General features: G+C 40.6%; 1 protein-coding gene across 1 annotated transcript in view; it reads right to left on the bottom strand.

Annotated features, from left to right (window-relative positions):
- The window catches only part of sgsm2 (small G protein signaling modulator 2), a 168,500-nt gene that overhangs the window by 116,899 nt on the left and 27,496 nt on the right, over nucleotides 1–24,105 (bottom strand). The window contains exon 2 of the mRNA XM_056283318.1: nucleotides 6,986–7,061. Within this exon, the coding sequence (XP_056139293.1) occupies nucleotides 6,986–7,061 (76 nt within the window). The remainder of the gene's footprint in view (nucleotides 1–6,985; nucleotides 7,062–24,105) is intronic.

Raw genomic sequence — 24,105 nt, 5'->3', positions numbered from 1 at the left:
GTTATTCATAATTTTGAAGTGTGTTTCCTTCACTTTGGGGGTGGGGGGTAGGAAATGTTAGATACATTGTTCTCAATTTAATAATTGAATTTTTATCAAATTTGTGTAAAATGTCATTTTTGTTTTGTCTTTCAGGGAATAGGTTTTCAGTGAGACAGTTAGCAGCATTCGAGGAATCCTCGGCATGGGCTCCAGCAGTTGTGGCCTCGTCTCCTTTTTGTTTTTTCTGAGGACCTGGCGGCCTAGCAGGAGATGTAAGGGTGTTTTTGTGCCTTTGGCGTTTGTCTCCATGTTCTCTGGACCGCAGTAGTCGCGTTAGCTTTAGCCATTTTTAGTTTAGCGTGTGCTTTAGAAAGTGACCGAAGTGACCTACTCAGTTCTAAGAGCGACTCCGATAGATTCGAACGCAAACAGAGAAAGTTTCCTGTGAGTTTTTTGTCCAAGTTTGTCGGTTTCAGGGTTTGTTACGTGAGCTGTTTATTCCGCGTCTGCTCCCTCCGCCATCTTGCCGCTTCTCCCCGAGTGCCGAGAGGCATGAGGGCGAGCATCCCAACTAATCACTGTGACAAAACACTCACTGGCGAATTCAGTCGCTAAACCTGTACAAATATGACAAAAAGAAACCATGTAATTTTCAAAGCACCCACAAAGGGTGAAATGCACCCCTAACTGCGCTAACAAGTGTATTGGTGCTCTGGTGCTATTTGCACGTATTTAAATTAGGTAATATGCATACATTTGGCGCTAAATTGGACCCTTACTTTACAAATGAGCCTCATGCAACATACCAGCACTAATGCAGGTAGAGTGAACATTATTGTCTTCAGAGAGTTCGTGGTAACTGACCAGACTTTCCAGTGGTTGTAGCCAGGCAAAGGCATCGTCATGCCAGCAATGCTCTCGATTGGCTATGTTACAGTAAAATGTCACTTTTTGATTCAACTTAGACCAAAATCATTCACAGATACAGGTTGCCAGGTCTAACGATTCTTGCAATACTTGATGACATCAAGAATGACACAACCTGCCTACTGTATTCTTGGCCTAAAGCCACCATTTGCCACATGGATAATTGCAATCAGATGCAAAACATGGGCAAATTGCACTCAGCTGTAAAAGTTTATGGCCATGTTTGCACTGTAACGTTATTCGTGCAATATCTTTTGTGAATCGGACCTTGAGACAGGGCAGATAGCGGTTGCAAGTGATACGCATCAAGTATACCTGGCTGCAGCCTGAAGAATGGGGCAGGGTTCATTGTCAAATGTTTAATCCCACTTGTTGCTGAAGCGTCTTCTGATTTAGGCTGACAGGTACAGTCTACCGATTCCTGCATGCGTGACAAACCCCGGATAGGCCCCTCCTCGTGGTATGGACCGGACTTCACTTGTGGAGTTGGCGGAACCTGGGCAGCACTCAACTGGCTAAAGCCTAACGGGACCGCGAACTGGCGGTTATAAAAATCCCACACAACCCTGGCTCGTAAGTGGCTAACAAGTGGGCAGTCCGGACTCCCAAATCCGACCATCACTTGGGTACAACCTGTGGCGGATCCCATTGTCTCCACTCTTGTGTTGCCATGGAACTAGATCCTCCCAGGCCAAGCAGTGTGGACCCGCGTCGCGACCTGATCACCACTTTAATCAAAGCTTTAGCAAATGGCTCCGAGAGTTTTTCGAGGACTGTGCTTTACCCCCCCCCCCCCCAAAGTCCATTGGCGACGCTGCAGAGCAACGGGAGCAGAGACTAATCATCCTGGAAGCTCCTAACTCCAAAGGCACACAACTGGCGGCAAGGATCTGATGGTCGTCTCTACATGAACCCAGGAAACTTTGTGTGGATTTGATTCGGCAGCAACCTGCGATGGAGCAGCCCTTTTTAGTGACAGTGCTGCTGACTCCAATCAGGGGAAGGCCCTAGAAAATGTGGGTTAAAAACAGCGGTTTCCCATGTCTCCTGACTGGAATACCGTGTCCAGTGGGAAATCCATTTCTTGCGGGCGAATTAAGGACGTTTTTACACTACTGACTTTTGGAACATTACGACTCTTCTTGATCAGAATGACTCTGATAGACCAAAACGACGAACTGCCCTTATTGAACAGCTGTCTTGCTTCAACATCGATCTTGCGGCTCTCCAACAGACAAGACTTGCAGATCAAGGCCAACTTGAAGAAAAAGGTCTCGGATATACGTTCATATGGAAAGGATTACGAGAAATGGACCGCCACATTCATGGAGTCGGCTTTGCGATCAGATCCAAACTTGTCCGTGACCTGAATCTAACACCTGTCTGCATACGAGAAATGGACCGCCACATTCATGGAGTCGGCTTTGCGATCAGATCCAAACTTGTCCGTGACCTGAATCTAACACCTGTCTGCATTAACGAACGCGTCATCTCCATCAGATTACAACTCCAAAATGGATACTTCCTGACTGCCATCAGCGCTTATGCTCCGACTCTTGATGCTGACAATGAGGCAGAGACAGTACAACATGGAGCAACATCATTGAGAAGCATGGAGTCAGTAAATGCAACTCAAACGGAAGCCTTCTCCTTGGCCTCTGTGCAGAACATGGCCTCACCATCACAAATACTATCTTCCAACTCAAAATGAGCCAGAAAACTATCTAGATGCATCCGCGATCCCACCACTGGCATCTCATTGACTTTGTGATTGTATGCATGAAGGACTGATCCAACGTCTATGTCACCGAGGCACTCCTGCATGCTGACAATTGCTGGACCGATCATAGGCTGGTCATCTCCAAACTCCATCTGCAACTCAAACCCAAGCCTAGACGCCCTGCCATGACCGTCCCACTAAAGAAAATCGACGTCCGAAAGCTTGAAGATCTCAGCGTAAGAAGAAGGTTCCAGAATAAGATCACGGAAGTCCTGAAGGATGTTGCCCTCATCGAAAACAACCCCATATCAAACTGGATAAACCTAAAAACGACTCTCCTCGCTGTAGCTGAAACCGAAATTGGTATTCTCAAAACAAGTCACCGGGACTGGTTTGATAACAACAACCAGGAAATTCTCAACCTGATCAGCACAAAGAATCAAGCCCGTTTCTCCTGGGAGAAAGATAGAACCTCCAAGATGAAAGAAGAACACTACAAGAAACTGAAGTCAAACACCCAAACTCAACTCCGCTCCATGAAGGATGCTTGGTGGCAAAGTAAAGCCCTTGAGATCCAGGGCTACGCAGACCAGAACCACCTCCACGACTTCTTCTCTGCTACCCGTGTCATCTACGGGCCCATCAAGACCGCACCAACACCAATGAAAGCAGAGGACAACGTAACAATTCTGAGGGACGACATAGCCATCATTCAACGATGGAAACAGCACTTCCACCAGCTCCTCTGCAAACCATCACGAGCGTCTCCAGACTGCCTTGATGGCCTACCTACTCTGCTGCAAAAACCGTGGTTGTCTGCACCTCCCTCTGCCAAGGAGCTTCAAACAGCGATCGCTCAGATGCGCAACAACAAAGTGGCTGGCCCCGACGGAATCCCTGCAGAACCGTACAAGTATGGAGGACTACCTCTTCGGAAGCGACAGTACGAAATCATCCTGCAGATCTGGGAAACCTGGACCGCACCAGCTGATTTCAGAGAAGCAAACATAGTAACCATTTTCAAAAAAGGGGACCGATGAGTGTGTGGCAACTGCAGAGCAATTTCCCTCCTCTCAACAGCTGGTAAAATTCTGTCGCGGATCCTTGTGAATCGTCTCACCACCCTGGCTGAAGAAGTTCTCCCCGAATCCTAAAGCGGTTTTTGATCCCACAGAGGAACCACTGATATGATCTATGCGGCATGACAGCTCATGGAGAAGGCAAGAGAACAACAGAAGACAATGTTTTTCATCTTTTTCCACCTCGAGAAAGCGTTTGATTCTCTTCCAAAAGCCATTTTGTGGGACGTGCTATCCAAATTTGGATGCCCTGGCAACTTGATCCTGATGATTCATGCCCTCCATGATGACATGAAAGGCTGTGTCTGTTTCCATGGAACCCTTTCCGAGCCTTTCCCCATGGATTGTGGAGTAAAGCAAGGCTGTGTTCTAGCGCCTACGTTATTTTCCATGTACCTAGCTGCTCTCTTGCAGAAGACCGATCAGTCACTCGACGGTAAAGTCAACATCTGTTACCGCTTCGATGGCAGCCTGTTCAATCTCCAGTGCTTGAAGTCTAAGAACAAGACATCCACCAACATCATCATCGAGCTTCAATATGCTGATGATAATGCTGCTCCTGCCATGACGCCAGAAGGTCTTCAGTCGATCACCAACTCCTTTGTTCAGGCCTACGAAATGTTTGGCTTTTCTGTGAACATCAAGAAAACCAAAATGCTTGCTGTTGTGCCTCTGGATACTCCACTTCAAATCACCATCCATGGCCAATCTATAGAACAAGTTCAATCCTTTCAGTACCTTGGAAGTATCCTCAAAGAAATTTGCAGTCTAGAACCGGATATCACCAACAGACTGAAAACTGCCCACACTGCCTTTGGCCACCTTTCTCACCTTGTTTTCTATAATTGTGATCTCAAGACATCAGCCAAAATCATGGCTTACCGTGTAGTGGTTCTTTCAACCCTCCTGCACGGCTGTGAAGCCTGGATCCTGTACAAGTACTAAATCCATAAACTAGAACGCTTCCACCAGCAAAAACGGAGAAGTATTCTGGGAATTTCCTGGCAAGAACGAGTCACCAACAATCAAGTTCTCAAAAGAGCCAATCTCCTTTCCATCAAGACGACAATCGAATGTCACCAGCTGCGCTGTCTTGGCCACATCCAGAGGATTCCAAACGACAGACTCCCGAAACAAATCCTATACTCTGAACTGACTGAAGGTCAAAGAAAAAGAGGAGCTCTGAAAAAACGCTACAAGGACTGTATCAAGGGAACACTGATCACCATCAACATCAACCCTAAGAACTGGGAAAAAGTAGTGGAAAATCGAAAATACTGGAGAGCTGCCTGCCTGGCTGGTTCCATCAAGGCCGAAACTGACAAACAAATGCATGCGGAAAATAATCGCCGCTGCAGAAAAATCTGCCAAGAACAGAGCCGCAGGAACGGGTCCACCCCCTACTATCCCCTGACCACACTGTTCCCGTCTCTTCTAGTCTCACCTTGGACTGTCAAGCCATCTTCGTTTCAAGCACACACCTTAATCTCTTGGAATGGATCCTCGGACACGAGAGACGCCAACAACAATCCCACCCACCCTTTGATTTTATTGGTATAACTCATTTGGGCGGGGTTAAACATCGATTTGGGCAGAGTTAAAACTCAATTTAATTGGTTTGGACTTGGTTTTGGGCAGGGTTAAACATGGTTGGGGTTAGGGTTAATGATGGGTGAGTGGGTGGGATTAAATGTTCGACGTTGAACCCCGCCCCTTTCTGCGGGCTGGAGCCAGGCACTCCTCCAATTTATGGTGCTATCAGCGGCTGCAATCCATTCTTTGTGAATCCACTTGTCAATACAGAGTGAGTCAACAGAAACACATGAAAGAGGATGGGGAGTTAACAGATAATTAGAACAGGAAGCCTATACCTAAAATTACATTATCTTTCAAATAAAACATCCCAAGATATGATTGGAAAGTTCCTGCCAATTGACCAATGAATTGCAGAACTCATCAATCCGAGAATTTCCCTCTAAAGTCGATATATCATTTCAGTATGTGAGAATGAGATGTTTATTTTTTTGTTACGTTAAATCATGAATTACTGTTCTGACTGAGAAATTTAAAGGTTTGTTGTAATTAGTCTGTTCTTGGTCTGTATTAGTTAGCTATTCCGAATCTTTTGCGGTGCTTATGTGACACCTAGTGGTGAGACTGGGTAGTGCATTTTGTGTCGGTAGCTGTTGTTTGGAACGAATGAGTTCAGTTCCCGCGCGTTTCAAGCAGAGAAAGACAGTTCTATAAGCGTCGGGTCCTTGGAGCGATACGTCTGTGTTGTGTTTTTTCTTGTTGTATGGAAATGTCATAATTAACGCTTACGTGAGTATGTATGTAATAGTTATAAGCACGTAATTTCATGTTAGCGTAGCTCATTATTTTACCTCGTGTAGCCTATGCTAGTTAGCCATCTGCGTGTGAATGTGCGCGGGCTGGTTTGTGTGCATATGAAACAGCAGGCAATGTGAAAAGACAGAAAAGTCTATTTGGGTACTTAGTAATTGTATCTTTATTTGTGTTTCTTTAGTTTTACGAAAAAGGAAAAAACGAATGTATGGGGTAAAGTCTTCAATAAACGTCCACCTGAAGAGGACGTCAAGCTCGAGCTGCATTCATTCTGTCGTTTGCTATTTGCTTACGACTTGATAGGACACAACTGCTAGGGCAGAACTATTACAGATTACATTAAAACTTCTTCGTTCAAAATGGCAGGACAGTACTTTAGAACGAAACCATCCAATTGTATAAAATAAGATATTTCTCACTGCGTGGCCCAGAGTGCAAAAACATCTGCTGGACAACTGCTGCGGACACTCGTCATCTGGTTGATCTGAGGTCAGCGGAAGAAACGGTTCTCTGTCCCTCCATGACTTACATTTATGTGGAACAGTGTGACTCACAGTGTCACAAACCAGGCACTTACAACCCACTCAGCCGAGTGGGTCACCCTCTGTTCATCAGACCCATGCATACAAAAGTACATGCACACATGGACCGGGAGGGCATGTGCACACTCACACACACAAACATACACACACATACAGTAATTTGTGCAAGGTGACTCAAAAATGTATTTCCATTAGCCCTACTGTGATTATTAACTTTCCATTGATGTACCAGCACATTCGGAGGCACCATGACGTCAAAACTGTGCCCCTTACTGAAAGTCAGCACTAATTCACCCACTGAGGCATGTGTAAGAGAGGAAAAGAGACGGTGTGTGTGTGTGTGTGTGTGTGTCAGAGAGTCCAGAAAAAGGACAGACATGTATACTTACTACACAGGGCGATGATGTGGCTGCTGTCTTCATGGACAAATTTCTTAGTCACAGCTTCCTCCATAATCTGTTTCACCTGCAGACAAAAGACCAAACACCGGTTTGTTACCTGCAGAATCACAATTTGTGTCGATCTCTTTTCCTCTGCTTTAGCCACCGCTATTTATATTGGCCATCGTCATCATCACCATAACATCTATCAACATAATGAACATCTATTTTATCTCAGACTGACTCGTGTATCTAAAGCTGGCAACACTGGAGTCATCAGGCACACAAACGCTACCATCAAAAACTAAATATCAAAAAACTTGGTAGTCAATGAAACTGGAGTTGTTTCGCAGCTGCACAACCGCGACCAAACCGTCGCTGCACCATCTCCATGTTGTCACGTGAGATGAGTAGACATGTTTTTCGAGCTCCTCATGGGACACAAAATCCTACTAGTTAAAACTGCCTTCTTGAAGGCTAAATTCAATTTTTGCTGCAGGATTTTCCGTTGCTTGTTTCTCTTTCACGCCATGAACAAGTGGAACCAGAACATATCTGGCGGGCAAGGGGCTGCTCAGCCAATAGCTGATGCTGTCGCTAGCCGTGACCAGGCTAGCAAGACATCTCCACACGTGTCACCAACTCAAGAGGAAGACAAACTTATACTCATTTGGCAGAAAATGCCAAACAAGCCCCTGCAGTCCTTTAATGAGCGGTTCGAAAAGTTCGAGCAGTTTCCAGAACCTTTTGTCCGCTCAGCAAGCGCTCACTGAAACACTGTCCACCTCCACGAGCACCACCACAAGCACCACCACGAGCAGCGGCATGTCGCCGTGGAGACTTCAGACTGCGGGCCACGCTTTCTGGTGCACACTGAAAGGAACCCTTCATGACGACAGCTAGAAGCATCTGCTGTTAAGAATTCTTCACTTCCTGGGCGTCCTGGTAGTGTAGTGGTCTATTCCGTTGCCTACCAACACGAGGATCGCCGGTTCGAATCTCCGTGTTACCTCCGGCTTGGTCGGGCGTCCCTACAGACACAATTGGCTGTGTCTGGGGGCGGGAAGCCGGATGTGAGTATGTGTCCTGGGTCCTGGCCGCTGCACTAGCGCCTCCTCTGGTAGGGCGAGGAGCCTGTTCAGGGGTGAGGGGGGAATAGCGTGATCCTCCCACGTGCTAGTTCCCCTGGTGAAACTCCTCACTGTCAGGTGAATAGAAGCGGCTGGTGACGCCACATGTATGGGGGGAGGCATGTGGTAGTCTGCAGCCCTCCCCGGATCGGCAGAGAGGGTGGAGTCGAGACCGGGACGGCTCGGAAGAGTGGGGGGGGAAACAATTTTTTTTAAAAGCTGGTAAACCTCACTGCATTCCCTAACCAGTCTCACGGCAGTGCGTGAAATAGTGCCGTGAGACTGGCCTCTGCATTCAGCACCTGTACTGCATTGTCAGCTCTGTCATGGCGTCTGGTTAAGCGCCTGAATGAAAACGTTGACCTGTAGCATTTCTGTCTTATTTTGTTTGCTTGTGATCGTGTTGTTGTGACAAAAAGTATGAACACGTTTATTTTTCCCAAACTGAGGGAGTCACTTTTAGGCATTGCTAGCATTTCCAGTGGCAGTGGGCCACGTAACAAGAGCACTAGTAGTACTAGTAGTGAGCTGGGTACCGACAGAGAGAGAGAGATACCAATCTCCATCTGATGCAAACTGTTTCATAGTGTAATTCTGCCCATTGCGCTATATGGAAGTGAGGTATGGGGTCCACTCAGTCTTTCCAGCTACACAAGATGGGACAAGCATCCAGCAGAAACCCTACATGCTGAATTCTGTACAATGATTCTGAAAATACAAAGGAATAGTCCCCTGAAGCAGCTGGTTCTGAGACTCACTAGCCCTTTAACAAATACTAAGACCAACCAACCTTAGGCCAGCACTGCATCCCAAACCAACATGAGGATAAATCAGCTACAAAAAAACCCAACATGAGGATAAATCAGACTATAAAACAAACCAACATGAGGATAAATCAGTTATAAAACAAACCAACATGAGGATAAATCAGACTATAAAACAAACCAACATGAGGATAAATCAGCTATAAAACAAACCAACATGAGGATAAATCAGCTATAAAACAAACCAACATGAGGATAAATCAGCTATAAAACAAACCAACATGAGGATAAATCAGACTATAAAACAAACCAACATGAGGATAAATCAGACTATAAAACAAACCAACATGAGGATAAATCAGACTATAAAACAAACCAACATGAGGATAAATCAGCTATAAAACAAACCAACATGAGGATAAATCAGACTATAAAACAAACATGAGGATAAATGAGACTATAAAACAAACCAACATGAGGATAAATCAGACTATAAAACAAACCAACATGAGGATAAATCAGACTATAAAACAAACCAACATGAGGATAAATCAGCTATAAAACAAACCAACATGAGGATAAATCAGACTATAAAACAAACCAACATGAGGATAAATCAGCTATAAAACAAACCAACATGAGGATAAATCAGCTATAAAACAAACCAACATGAGGATAAATCAGCTATAAAACAAACCAACATGAGGATAAATCAGACTATAAAACAAACCAACATGAGGATAAATCAGCTATAAAACAAACCAACATGAGGATAAATCAGCTATAAAACAAACCAACATGAGGATAAATAAGACTATAAAACAAACCAACATGAGGATAAATCAGCTATAAAACAAACCAACATGAGGATAAATCAGTTATAAAACAAACCAACATGAGGATAAATCAGCTATAAAACAAACCAACATGAGGATAAATCAGCTATAAAACAAACCAACATGAGGATAAATAAGACTATAAAACAAACCAACATGAGGATAAATCAGCTATAAAACAAACCAACATGAGGATAAATCAGTTATAAAACAAACCAACATGAGGATAAATCAGCTATAAAACAAACCAACATGAGGATAAATCAGCTATAAAACAAACCAACATGAGGATAAATCAGACTATAAAGCAAACCAACATGAGGATAAATCAGACAATAAAACAAACATGAGGATAAATCAGACTATAAAACAAACCAACATGAGGATAAATCAGCTATAAAACAAACAAACATGAAGATAAATCAGCTATAAAACAAATCAACATGAGGATAAATCAGCTATAAAACAAACCAACATGAGGATAAATCAACTATAAAACAAACCAACATGAGGATAAATCAGCTATAAAACAAACCAACATGAGGATAAATCAGACTATAAAACAAACCAACATGAGGATAAATGAGACTATAAAACAAACCAACATGAGGATAAATCAGCTATAAAACAAACCAACATGAGGATAAATCAGACTATAAAACAAACCAACATGAGGATAAATCAGCTATAAAACAAACCAACATGAGGATAAATCAGACTATAAAACAAACCAACATGAGGATAAATCAGCTATAAAACAAACCAACATGAGGATAAATCAGCTATAAAACAAACCAACATGAGGATAAATCAGCTATAAAACAAACCAACATGAGGATAAATCAGACTATAAAACAAACCAACATGAGGATAAATCAGCTATAAAACAAACCAACATGAGGATAAATCAGCTATAAAACAAACCAACATGAGGATAAATCAGACTATAAAACAAACCAACATGAGGATAAATCAGACTATAAAACAAACCAACATGAGGATAAATCAGACTATAAAACAAACCAACATGAGGATAAATCAGATATAAAACAAACCAACATGAGGATAAATCAGCTATAAAACAAACCAACATGAGGATAAATCAGACTATAAAACAAACCAACATGAGAATAAATCAGACTATAAAACAAACCAACATGAGGATAAATCAGCTATAAAACAAACCAACATGAGGATAAATCAGACTATAAAACAAACCAACATGAGGATAAATCAGCTATAAAACAAACCAACATGAGGATAAATCAGACTATAAAACAAACCAACATGAGAATAAATCAGATATAAAACAAACCAACATGAGGATAAATCAGCTATAAAACAAACCAACATGAGGATAAATCAGACTATAAAACAAACCAACATGAGGATAAATCAGACTATAAAACAAACCAACATGAGGATAAATCAGCTATAAAACAAACCAACATGAGGATAAATCAGCTATAAAACAAACCAACATGAGGATAAATCAGCTATAAAACAAACCAACATGAGGATAAATCAGCTATAAAACAAACCAACATGAGGATAAATCAGACTATAAAGCAAACCAACATGAGGATAAATCAGACTATAAAACAAACATGAGGATAAATCAGACTATAAAACAAACCAACATGAGGATAAATCAGCTATAAAACAAACAAACATGAAGATAAATCAGCTATAAAACAAATCAACATGAGGATAAATCAGCTATAAAACAAACCAACATGAGGATAAATCAACTATAAAACAAACCAACATGAGGATAAATCAGCTATAAAACAAACCAACATGAGGATAAATCAGACTATAAAACAAACCAACATGAGGATAAATGAGACTATAAAACAAACCAACATGAGGATAAATCAGCTATAAAACAAACCAACATGAGGATAAATCAGACTATAAAACAAACCAACATGAGGATAAATCAGCTATAAAACAAACCAACATGAGGATAAATCAGACTATAAAACAAACCAACATGAGGATAAATCAGCTATAAAACAAACCAACATGAGGATAAATCAGCTATAAAACAAACCAACATGAGGATAAATCAGCTATAAAACAAACCAACATGAGGATAAATCAGACTATAAAACAAACCAACATGAGGATAAATCAGCTATAAAACAAACCAACATGAGGATAAATCAGCTATAAAACAAACCAACATGAGGATAAATCAGACTATAAAACAAACCAACATGAGGATAAATCAGACTATAAAACAAACCAACATGAGGATAAATCAGCTATAAAACAAACCAACATGAGGATAAATCAGACTATAAAACAAACCAACATGAGGATAAATCAGCTATAAAACAAACCAACATGAGGATAAATCAGCTATAAAACAAACCAACATGAGGATAAATAAGACTATAAAACAAACCAACATGAGGATAAATCAGCTATAAAACAAACCAACATGAGGATAAATCAGTTATAAAACAAACCAACATGAGGATAAATCAGCTATAAAACAAACCAACATGAGGATAAATCAGCTATAAAACAAACCAACATGAGGATAAATCAGACTATAAAGCAAACCAACATGAGGATAAATCAGACTATAAAACAAACATGAGGATAAATCAGACTATAAAACAAACCAACATGAGGATAAATCAGCTATAAAACAAACAAACATGAAGATAAATCAGCTATAAAACAAATCAACATGAGGATAAATCAGCTATAAAACAAACCAACATGAGGATAAATCAACTATAAAACAAACCAACATGAGGATAAATCAGCTATAAAACAAACCAACATGAGGATAAATCAGACTATAAAACAAACCAACATGAGGATAAATGAGACTATAAAACAAACCAACATGAGGATAAATCAGCTATAAAACAAACCAACATGAGGATAAATCAGACTATAAAACAAACCAACATGAGGATAAATCAGCTATAAAACAAACCAACATGAGGATAAATCAGCTATAAAACAAACCAACATGAGGATAAATCAGCTATAAAACAAACCAACATGAGGATAAATCAGCTATAAAACAAACCAACATGAGGATAAATCAGACTATAAAACAAACCAACATGAGGATAAATCAGCTATAAAACAAACCAACATGAGGATAAATCAGCTATAAAACAAACCAACATGAGGATAAATCAGACTATAAAACAAACCAACATGAGGATAAATCAGACTATAAAACAAACCAACATGAGGATAAATCAGCTATAAAACAAACCAACATGAGGATAAATCAGCTATAAAACAAACCAACATGAGGATAAATCAGACTATAAAACAAACCAACATGAGGATAAATGAGACTATAAAACAAACCAACATGAGGATAAATCAGACTATAAAACAAATCAACATGAGGATAAATCAGCTATAAAACAAACCAACATGAGGATAAATCAGCTATAAAACAAACCAACATGAGGATAAATCAGCTATAAAACAAACCAACATGAGGATAAATCAGACTATAAAACAAACCAACATGAGGATAAATGAGACTATAAAACAAACCAACATGAGGATAAATCAGCTATAAAACAAACCAACATGAGGATAAATCAGACTATAAAACAAACCAACATGAGGATAAATCAGCTATAAAACAAACCAACATGAGGATAAATCAGCTATAAAACAAACCAACATGAGGATAAATCAGCTATAAAACAAACCAACATGAGGATAAATCAGCTATAAAACAAACCAACATGAGGATAAATCAGACTATAAAACAAACCAACATGAGGATAAATCAGCTATAAAACAAACCAACATGAGGATAAATCAGCTATAAAACAAACCAACATGAGGATAAATCAGACTATAAAACAAACCAACATGAGGATAAATCAGACTATAAAACAAACCAACATGAGGATAAATCAGACTATAAAACAAACCAACATGAGGATAAATCAGATATAAAACAAACCAACATGAGGATAAATCAGCTATAAAACAAACCAACATGAGGATAAATCAGCTATAAAACAAACCAACATGAGGATAAATCAGACTATAAAACAAACCAACATGAGGATAAATCAGCTATAAAACAAACCAACATGAGGATAAATCAGACTATAAAACAAACCAACATGAGAATAAATCAGATATAAAACAAACCAACATGAGGATAAATCAGCTATAAAACAAACCAACATGAGGATAAATCAGACTATAAAACAAACCAACATGAGGATAAATAAGACTATAAAACAAACCAACATGAGGATAAATCAGCTATAAAACAAACCAACATGAGGATAAATCAGCTATAAAACAAACCAACATGAGGATAAATCAGCTATAAAACAAACCAACATGAGGATAAATCAGACTATAAAGCAAACCAACATGAGGATAAATCAGACTATAAAACAAACATGAGGATAAATCAGACTATAAAACAAACCAACATGAGGATAAATCAGCTATAAAACAAACAAACATGAAGATAAATCAGCTATAAAACAAATCAACATGAGGATAAATCAGCTATAAAACAAACCAACATGAGGATAAATCAACTATAAAACAAACCAACATGAGGATAAATCAGCTATAAAACAAACCAACATGAGGATAAATCAGACTATAAAACAAACCAACATGAGGATAAATGAGACTATAAAACAAACCAACATGAGGATAAATCAGCTATAAAACAAACCAACATGAGGATAAATCAGACTATAAAACAAACCAACATGAGGATAAATCAGCTATAAAACAAACCAACATGAGGATAAATCAGACTATAAAACAAACCAACATGAGGATAAATCAGCTATAAAACAAACCAACATGAGGATAAATCAGCTATAAAACAAACCAACATGAGGATAAATCAGCTATAAAACAAACCAACATGAGGATAAATCAGACTATAAAACAAACCAACATGAGGATAAATCAGCTATAAAACAAACCAACATGAGGATAAATCAGCTATAAAACAAACCAACATGAGGATAAATCAGACTATAAAACAAACCAACATGAGGATAAATCAGACTATAAAACAAACCAACATGAGGATAAATCAGATATAAAACAAACCAACATGAGGATAAATCAGCTATAAAACAAACCAACATGAGGATAAATCAGACTATAAAACAAACCAACATGAGAATAAATCAGACTATAAAACAAACCAACATGAGGATAAATCAGCTATAAAACAAACCAACATGAGGATAAATCAGACTATAAAACAAACCAACATGAGGATAAATCAGCTATAAAACAAACCAACATGAGGATAAATCAGACTATAAAACAAACCAACATGAGAATAAATCAGATATAAAACAAACCAACATGAGGATAAATCAGCTATAAAACAAACCAACATGAGGATAAATCAGACTATAAAACAAACCAACATGAGGATAAATCAGCTATAAAACAAACCAACATGAGGATAAATCAGACTATAAAACAAACCAACATGAGGATAAATCAGACTATAAAACAAACCAACATGAGGATAAATCAGACTATAAAACAAACCAACATGAGGATAAATCAGCTATAAAACAAACCAACATGAGGATAAATCAGACTATAAAACAAACCAACATGAGGATAAATCAGCTATAAAACAAACTAACATGAGGATAAATCAGACTATAAAACAAACCAACATGAGGATAAATCAGCTATAAAACAAACCAACATGAGGATAAAACAGCTATAAAACAAACCAACATGAGGATAAATCAGCTATAAAACAAACTAACATGAGGATAAATCAGACTATAAAACAAACCAACATGAGGATAAATCAGCTATAAAACAAACCAACATGAGGATAAATCAGACTATAAAACAAACCAACATGAGGATAAATCAGACTATAAAACAAACCAACATGAGGATAAATCAGACTATAAGACAAACCAACATGAGGATAAATCAGAGTATAAAACAAACCAACATGAGGATAAATCAGACTATAAGACAAACCAACATGAGGATAAATCAGAGTATAAAACAAACCAACATGAGGATAAATCAGACTATAAAACAAACCAACATGAGGATAAATCAGACTATAAAACAAACCAACATGAGGATAAATCAGCTATAAAACAAACCAACATGAGGATAAATCAGACTATAAAACAAACCAACATGAGGATAAATCAGACTATAAAACAAACCAACATGAGGATAAATCAGACTATAAAACAAACCAACATGAGGATAAATCAGCTATAAAACAAACCAACATGAGGATAAATCAGACTATAAAACAAACCAACATGAGGATAAATCAGACTATAAAACAAACCAACATGAGGATAAATCAGACTATAAAACAAACCAACATGAGGATAAATCAGATATAAAACAAACCAACATGAGGATAAATCAGCTATAAAACAAACCAACATGAGGATAAATCAGACTATAAAACAAACCAACATGAGAATAAATCAGACTATAAAACAAACCAACATGAGGATAAATCAGCTATAAAACAAACCAACATGAGGATAAATCAGACTATAAAACAAACCAACATGAGGATAAATCAGCTATAAAACAAACCAACATGAGGATAAATCAGACTATAAAACAAACCAACATGAGAATAAATCAGATATAAAACAAACCAACATGAGGATAAATCAGCTATAAAACAAACCAACATGAGGATAAATCAGACTATAAAACAAACCAACATGAGGATAAATCAGCTATAAAACAAACCAACATGAGGATAAATCAGACTATAAAACAAACCAACATGAGGATAAATCAGACTATAAAACAAACCAACATGAGGATAAATCAGACTATAAAACAAACCAACATGAGGATAAATCAGACTATAAAACAAACCAACATGAGGATAAATCAGCTATAAAACAAACCAACATGAGGATAAATCAGACTATAAAACAAACCAACATGAGGATAAATCAGCTATAAAACAAACCAACATGAGGATAAATCAGACTATAAAACAAACCAACATGAGGATAAATCAGCTATAAAACAAACCAACATGAGGATAAATCAGCTATAAAACAAACCAACATGAGGATAAATCAGACTATAAAACAAACCAACATGAGGATAAATCAGCTATAAAACAAACCAACATGAGGATAAATCAGCTATAAAACAAACCAACATGAGGATAAATCAGCTATAAAACAAACCAACATGAGGATAAATCAGACTATAAAACAAACCAACATGAGGATAAATCAGCTATAAAACAAACCAACATGAGGATAAATCAGACTATAAAACAAACCAACATGAGGATAAATCAGACTATAAAACAAACCAACATGAGGATAAATCAGACTATAAGACAAACCAACATGAGGATAAATCAGAGTATAAAACAAACCAACATGAGGATAAATCAGACTATAAGACAAACCAACATGAGGATAAATCAGAGTATAAAACAAACCAACATGAGGATAAATCAGACTATAAAACAAACCAACATGAGGATAAATCAGACTATAAAACAAACCAACATGAGGATAAATCAGCTATAAAACAAACCAACATGAGGATAAATCAGACTATAAAACAAACCAACATGAGGATAAATCAGACTATAAAACAAACCAACATGAGGATAAATCAGACTATAAAACAAACCAACATGAGGATAAATCAGCTATAAAACAAACCAACATGAGGATAAATCAGACTATAAAACAAACCAACATGAGGATAAATCAGACTATAAAACAAACCAACATGAGGATAAATCAGACTATAAAACAAACCAACATGAGGATAAATCAGATATAAAACAAACCAACATGAGGATAAATCAGCTATAAAACAAACCAACATGAGGATAAATCAGACTATAAAACAAACCAACATGAGGATAAATCAGACTATAAAACAAACCAACATGAGGATAAATCAGACTATAAAACAAACCAACATGAGAATAAATCAGATATAAAACAAACCAACATGAGGATAAATCAGCTATAAAACAAACCAACATGAGGATAAATCAGACTATAAAACAAACCAACATGAGGATAAATCAGCTATAAAACAAACCAACATGAGGATAAATCAGACTATAAAACAAACCAACATGAGGATAAATCAGACTATAAAACAAACCAACATGAGGATAAATCAGACTATAAAACAAACCAACATGAGGATAAATCAGCTATAAAACAAACCAACATGAGGATAAATCAGACTATAAAACAAACCAACATGAGGATAAATCAGCTATAAAACAAACTAACATGAGGATAAATCAGCTATAAAACAAACCAACATGAGGATAAATCAGTTATAAAACAAACCAACATGAGGATAAATCAGACTATAAAACAAACCAACATGAGGATAAATCAGCTATAAAACAAACCAACATGAGGATAAATCAGACTATAAAACAAACCAACATGAGGATAAATCAGACTATAAAACAAACCAACATGAGGATAAATCAGACTATAAAACAAACCAACATGAGGATAAATCAGATATAAAACAAACCAACATGAGGATAAATCAGCTATAAAACAAACCAACATGAGGATAAATCAGACTATAAAACAAACCAACATGAGAATAAATCAGACTATAAAACAAACCAACATGAGGATAAATCAGCTATAAAACAAACCAACATGAGGATAAATCAGACTATAAAACAAACCAACATGAGAATAAATCAGATATAAAACAAACCAACATGAGGATAAATCAGCTATAAAACAAACCAACATGAGGATAAATCAGACTATAAAACAAACCAACATGAGGATAAATCAGCTATAAAACAAACCAACATGAGGATAAATCAGACTATAAAACAAACCAACATGAGGATAAATCAGACTATAAAACAAACCAACATGAGGATAAATCAGACTATAAAACAAACCAACATGAGGATAAATCAGCTATAAAACAAACCAACATGAGGATAAATCAGACTATAAAACAAACCAACATGAGGATAAATCAGCTATAAAACAAACTAACATGAGGATAAATCAGACTATAAAACAAACCAACATGAGGATAAATCAGCTATAAAACAAACCAACATGAGGATAAATCAGCTATAAAACAAACCAACATGAGGATAAATCAGACTATAAAACAAACCAACATGAGGATAAATCAGCTATAAAACAAACCAACATGAGGATAAATCAGCTATAAAACAAACCAACATGAGGATAAATCAGCTATAAAACAAACCAACATGAGGATAAATCAGAGTATAAAACAAACCAACATGAGGATAAATCAGCTATAAAACAAACCAACATGAGGATAAATCAGCTATAAAACAAACTAACATGAGGATAAATCAGACTATAAAACAAACCAACATGAGGATAAATCAGCTATAAAACAAACCAACATGAGGATAAATCAGACTATAAAACAAAGCAACATGAGGATAAATCAGACTATAAAACAAACCAACATGAGGATAAATCAGACTATAAGACAAACCAACATGAGGATAAATCAGAGTATAAAACAAACCAACATGAGGATAAATCAGACTATAAAACAAACCAACATGAGGATAAATCAGACTATAAAACAAACCAACATGAGGATAAATCAGATATAAGACAAACCAACATGAGGATAAATCAGACTATAAAACAAACCAACATGAGGATAAATCAGACTATAAAACAAACCAACATGAGGATAAATCAGATATAAGACAAACCAACATGAGGATAAATCAGCTATAAAACAAAGCAAGAACAATTATGTGAAACATTGGAAAGCTGAGATCAAAACCCAAAACAAACTAGAAGTCCATCGGGCCCTAAAAACAAACTATGATCCTGAAGAACACCTCTTAACTATCAGAGACAGGAAGCAGTGACAGACCCTCACCAAATACAGGCTCAGTGACCACAGTCTAGCCATTGAAAAGGGGAGACACAAAAAGACATGGGGGCCAAAAGAGCATCGAACATGTGGTCAGTGCAGGACAGATGAGGTGGAGACAGAGGGACACTTCCTCCTTAAATGTGACCCATGTGAGAAACAGCGCCGGGCTTTTGTCCAGGAGCTGGGACATGTGACTCCAGAGTAGCAGGACATGGAGGACGCAGGTAAGCTGCGGGTGGTCCTGGGAGGGGGCAGCAGCGAGCATTGCAGCAAGATTTATATTTTCCTGCCACCACCTGAGAGACAGTGGGGGACGGCACCTGTTGTACTGTTGTTGTTTAATATCATAATCATTGTTGTTGTTGCTGTTATTATTATAATCATTGTTGTGTTGTGTTGTTTTACATGCTTTGGCAACATGTACACAAACGTGTGTCATGCCAATAAAGCACATATTGAACTGAACTGAATTGAATTGAGAGGGGCGGGGGGGGGGACGCCTCACTGCTGCTTGACAGGACGTTGGACAGAATAATGACAGGATGTTTTTAATGTCACACTGCGGTGTTTTTAACGTTATGGCTGCTCCCCGGGTTCACCGCCTCACACAGCTTGTTTCCAATTAACACTGCAGCGCCCCGACATTCAAGCTACACCCCCAGCTATCAAGCCCAGCCAGTCAGTTCAACGACACACAATGAGTTTTGTGGTGTTTGCTTGTCTGACTTCACTTTCTTTGAGAATTAATAATTACTCTCGGCTGCGCCTGACATCTCGGCTTTGTTTGGGTCTAATGGACCAACAGGAAGAATGAATTGTGCTGGTGTGTGATAGAGCTGCGGTGACAGCACAATATGCTCCTGACTTTTCTCCCCTCGTCTCTAAGGAAGTGCTGGAGTTTGCAGACTGGTCATGCACACGGTAAAGGGGTGGGGCTTACTGAGCCCCATCACCATGCTGAGGTCTAGGTGTCACATGGAGGTTGGTTTCATGGTTCTGAAAACCTCTGTAGGAGAGGGCGAGTCAGTCGGGCCGGTTTCCTGAGCAGAGAGTCCTTCAGCCACGAGGCACGGATTCAAGCTGTCAGACTGAAGGCCTTTGCCCTCCTGCTTAGGTGTCTTTGAGCAAGACATGATTCCTTGCCAGCTCTAGGGCCTCTAACCTCTAGTAGCGGTGGCCAAAATGAATAAACTAATCAAGTTTGATTGAATGATTTTGGAGTTTCACTTGTATGTAGTCTCAAGTGGTAAGTACTGAATGTACCCGCTTGTTATAATATATCATTATAATATAAGTACTGAATGTACCTGCTTATTATAATATACCATTATAATATAAGTACTGAATGTACCTGCTTATTATAATATATCATTATAATATAAGTACTGAATGTACCTGCTTGTTATAATATACCATTATAATATAAGTACTGAATGTACCCGCTTGTTATAATATATCATTATAATATAAGTACTGAATGTACCTGCTTGTTATAATATACCATTATAATATAAGTACTGAATGTACCCGCTTGTTATAATATATCATTATAATATAAGTACTGAATGTACCTGCTTGTTATAATATATCATTATAATATAAGTACTGAATGTACCTGCTTGTTATAATATATCATTATAATATAAGTACTGAATGTACCTGCTTGTTATAATATATCATTATAATATAAGTACTGAATGTACCTGCTTATTATAATATATCATTATAATATAAGTACTGAATGTACCTGCTTGTTATAACATATCATTATAATATAAGTACTGAATGTACCTGCTTATTATAATATTGTGGGAGTGCAGGAATGAGGAGACGGAGAGATCGAGTCGAGTCAATCCCGTTTACTTGCCACCCAAAACGACACCGATACAGCACAATCTCTCGTGGCAACCAGCTAACCAACCGCTAGGCTGCTGCAAACATGGCTCCACCCCGGAAACTCTAAGCAGTGCCTACGTCATCACTCTGAATGTCTGCCTTAAAGGAGCAGCAGCTCCTGGTGAATCTACCCTCATTTGTGTATCACCACACAGCCTCCCCAAAATTCACCATCGCGAAAAAATGCAACACAACAGTACTCGGCGCAACACAAACAGCCAACAGGTGAACAGTCCTCAGTGAAACAGTCAACGTCTCGGGCGGACAAGGCAGCCAAAACGGCTACGCTGAATGGGTATGGGGGCGGGGGCAGGGGCAGGGGACAGAGCCGGAGCCCTGGCAGGGGCCGAGGCTGGGCCAGGGGCCTGAGAAGGGGGGCGTCCACGCCGTGAGGGCAGGGCCAGTTCAACTGGCCCACCCAGGTCCAAATGGGCAGGCTTGAGACGGTCCATCGAGACCTGCTCCGGCTTGCCCCCCATGTCCACCACAAAGTTCTTAGGCCCCGCTTCCAGGACGCGGAAGGGCCCGTCGTAGGGGGGCTGCAGGGGGGTACGGTGGCTGTCGTGGCGGATGAAGATGTACATGGCCGACAGCAGATCCTTGGGGATGTAGGACTGCGGGAGGCAGTGGCGAGGTATAGGGATCGGAACGAAAGCGTTGGCACTGTCCCAGGCCACAGCCCGATGAGAAGCTGCTGACCAGGGGGCCACAGCGTCCGGGAGAAACTCACCCAGGACACGCAGCGGCTGGCCGTAAACCAGCTCGGCAGACGAGGACTGGAGGTCTTCCTTGGGGGCGGAGCGAAGGCCGAGCATGACTCATGGGAGGCGATCGACCCAGTTGCTGTCCGTGAGGCTGGCACGAAGAGCGGCCTTCATAGACCGATGAAACCACTCACAAAGTCCATTGCCCTGCAGGTTGTATGCTGTGGTGAGGTGGAGCTTCATCCCCAGCCCCCCCCCCCCCCACGACTGCAGTCCAGAGCTCTGACGTGAACTGCGGGCCCCTGTCAGAGGTGAGGTCAGCCGGCGTGCCAAAACGGGCCACCCTGGACCCGATGAACGCCCGAGCCACTTCAGTAGATGTGGTCGATGACAGGGGAACAGCTTCCAGCCACATTCACATGGTCAAAACGCCTCTCGGGCACTGGGAATAGCACCAAGGGGGCTTTGGTATGACGGTGTACTTTGGAACGCCACGCAGGAGTCAGCCCAGGCCTTGACGTCCTTCCTGAGGCTGGACCAGACGAACTTGGCCCCCTCCAGCTTAGTGGACGCCCTCACACCCGGGTGGGAAAGGCCATGGATAACATCAGAAACACGGCGCCGCCAGAAGGTGGGCACCGTGGGGCGGGGCTGGCCCGTGGAAACATCGCAGAGGAGCGTGGCGTTGGAGCTGTCAAACCCCACATCCTCCAACCGCAGCAGCTGTCCGATAGGCCTGGATGTCCGCGTCAGCGGCTTGGTCTGCAGCCATGGCAGCGTAATCGAGTCCCAAGTGAACGGACCCTGCCACCGCCCGGGAGAGGCAGTCAGCGACCAAGCTGTCCTTGCCAGCCACGTGCCAGATGTCCGTGGTAAAATCCAAGGTGGCAGAGCTGACGCTGTTGGCGCCCGGACCACGGCTCGGAGGTCTTGGCCATGGCAAAAGTCAGCGGCTTGTGGTCGACGAAGGCAGTGAAATGGCGGCCTTCCAACATGAACCTTAAGTGTCGGGAGGCGAGGAAGAGACCCAGGAGCTCCCGGTCGAAGGTGCTGTACTTCCGCTCGTTCTCCTTAAGCTGTTTGCTAAAGAAGGCAAGGGGCTGCCAGGCGCCGCCCACCCACTGCTCGCACACCGCCCCGACCGCATAGTCAGAGGCATCAGTCGTGAGGGCAATCGGGGCAGTGGGGGACGGGTGTGCCAGCAAAGCAGCAGTGGCCAGCGCAGCCTTGGCGTCGTCGAAAGCTTCGTCCATCCCCGGGGACCAGTGTACCTCGCCCTTGGCTTCCTTGCCCCGCAGGGCCTCGTACAAGGGCCGCATGCGGTGAGCTGCGTGGGGAATAAACCTGTTATAAAAGTTCACCATGCCCGAGAACTCCTGCAGGGACTTCACAGTGCGGGGGCATGGAAAACTGGCGACGGCGTCCACTCTGGCAGGAAGCGGAACGGCTCCTTGCGGGGAGATGCGGTGGCCGAGGAAGTCGATGGACAACAGGCCCACCTCGCACTTTGCTGGGTTGACTATGAGTCCATGCGCACTCAGCTGCTCGAACAACTGCCGGAGCTGCATCAGGTGCTCCACCGCGGATGCGCTGGCCATGAGAATGTCAACCAAGTAAACAAACAAGAACGGCATATCCCGTAGCACAAAGTCCATCAGCCGCTGGAACGTCTGCGCTGCCCCCTTGAGACGAAGGGCATCCACAGGAACTCAACTAGTTCAAATGGCATGATGACCGCTGTCTTGGGCCCGTCCCGGGGCTGGACTGGTACCTGGTGGTAGCCCGCACCAAATCTACTTTGGAAAAGATGGTGGCCCCCGCCAGGTGGGCGGAGAAGTCCTGTATGTGCGGGACGGGGTACCGGTCAGGGGTTGT

This window comes from Lampris incognitus, chromosome 7 (assembly GCF_029633865.1).
Source record: "Lampris incognitus isolate fLamInc1 chromosome 7, fLamInc1.hap2, whole genome shotgun sequence".
Lineage (NCBI taxonomy): Eukaryota > Metazoa > Chordata > Actinopteri > Lampriformes > Lampridae > Lampris > Lampris incognitus.
This window is presented reverse-complemented; position numbering and strand designations above follow the sequence as displayed.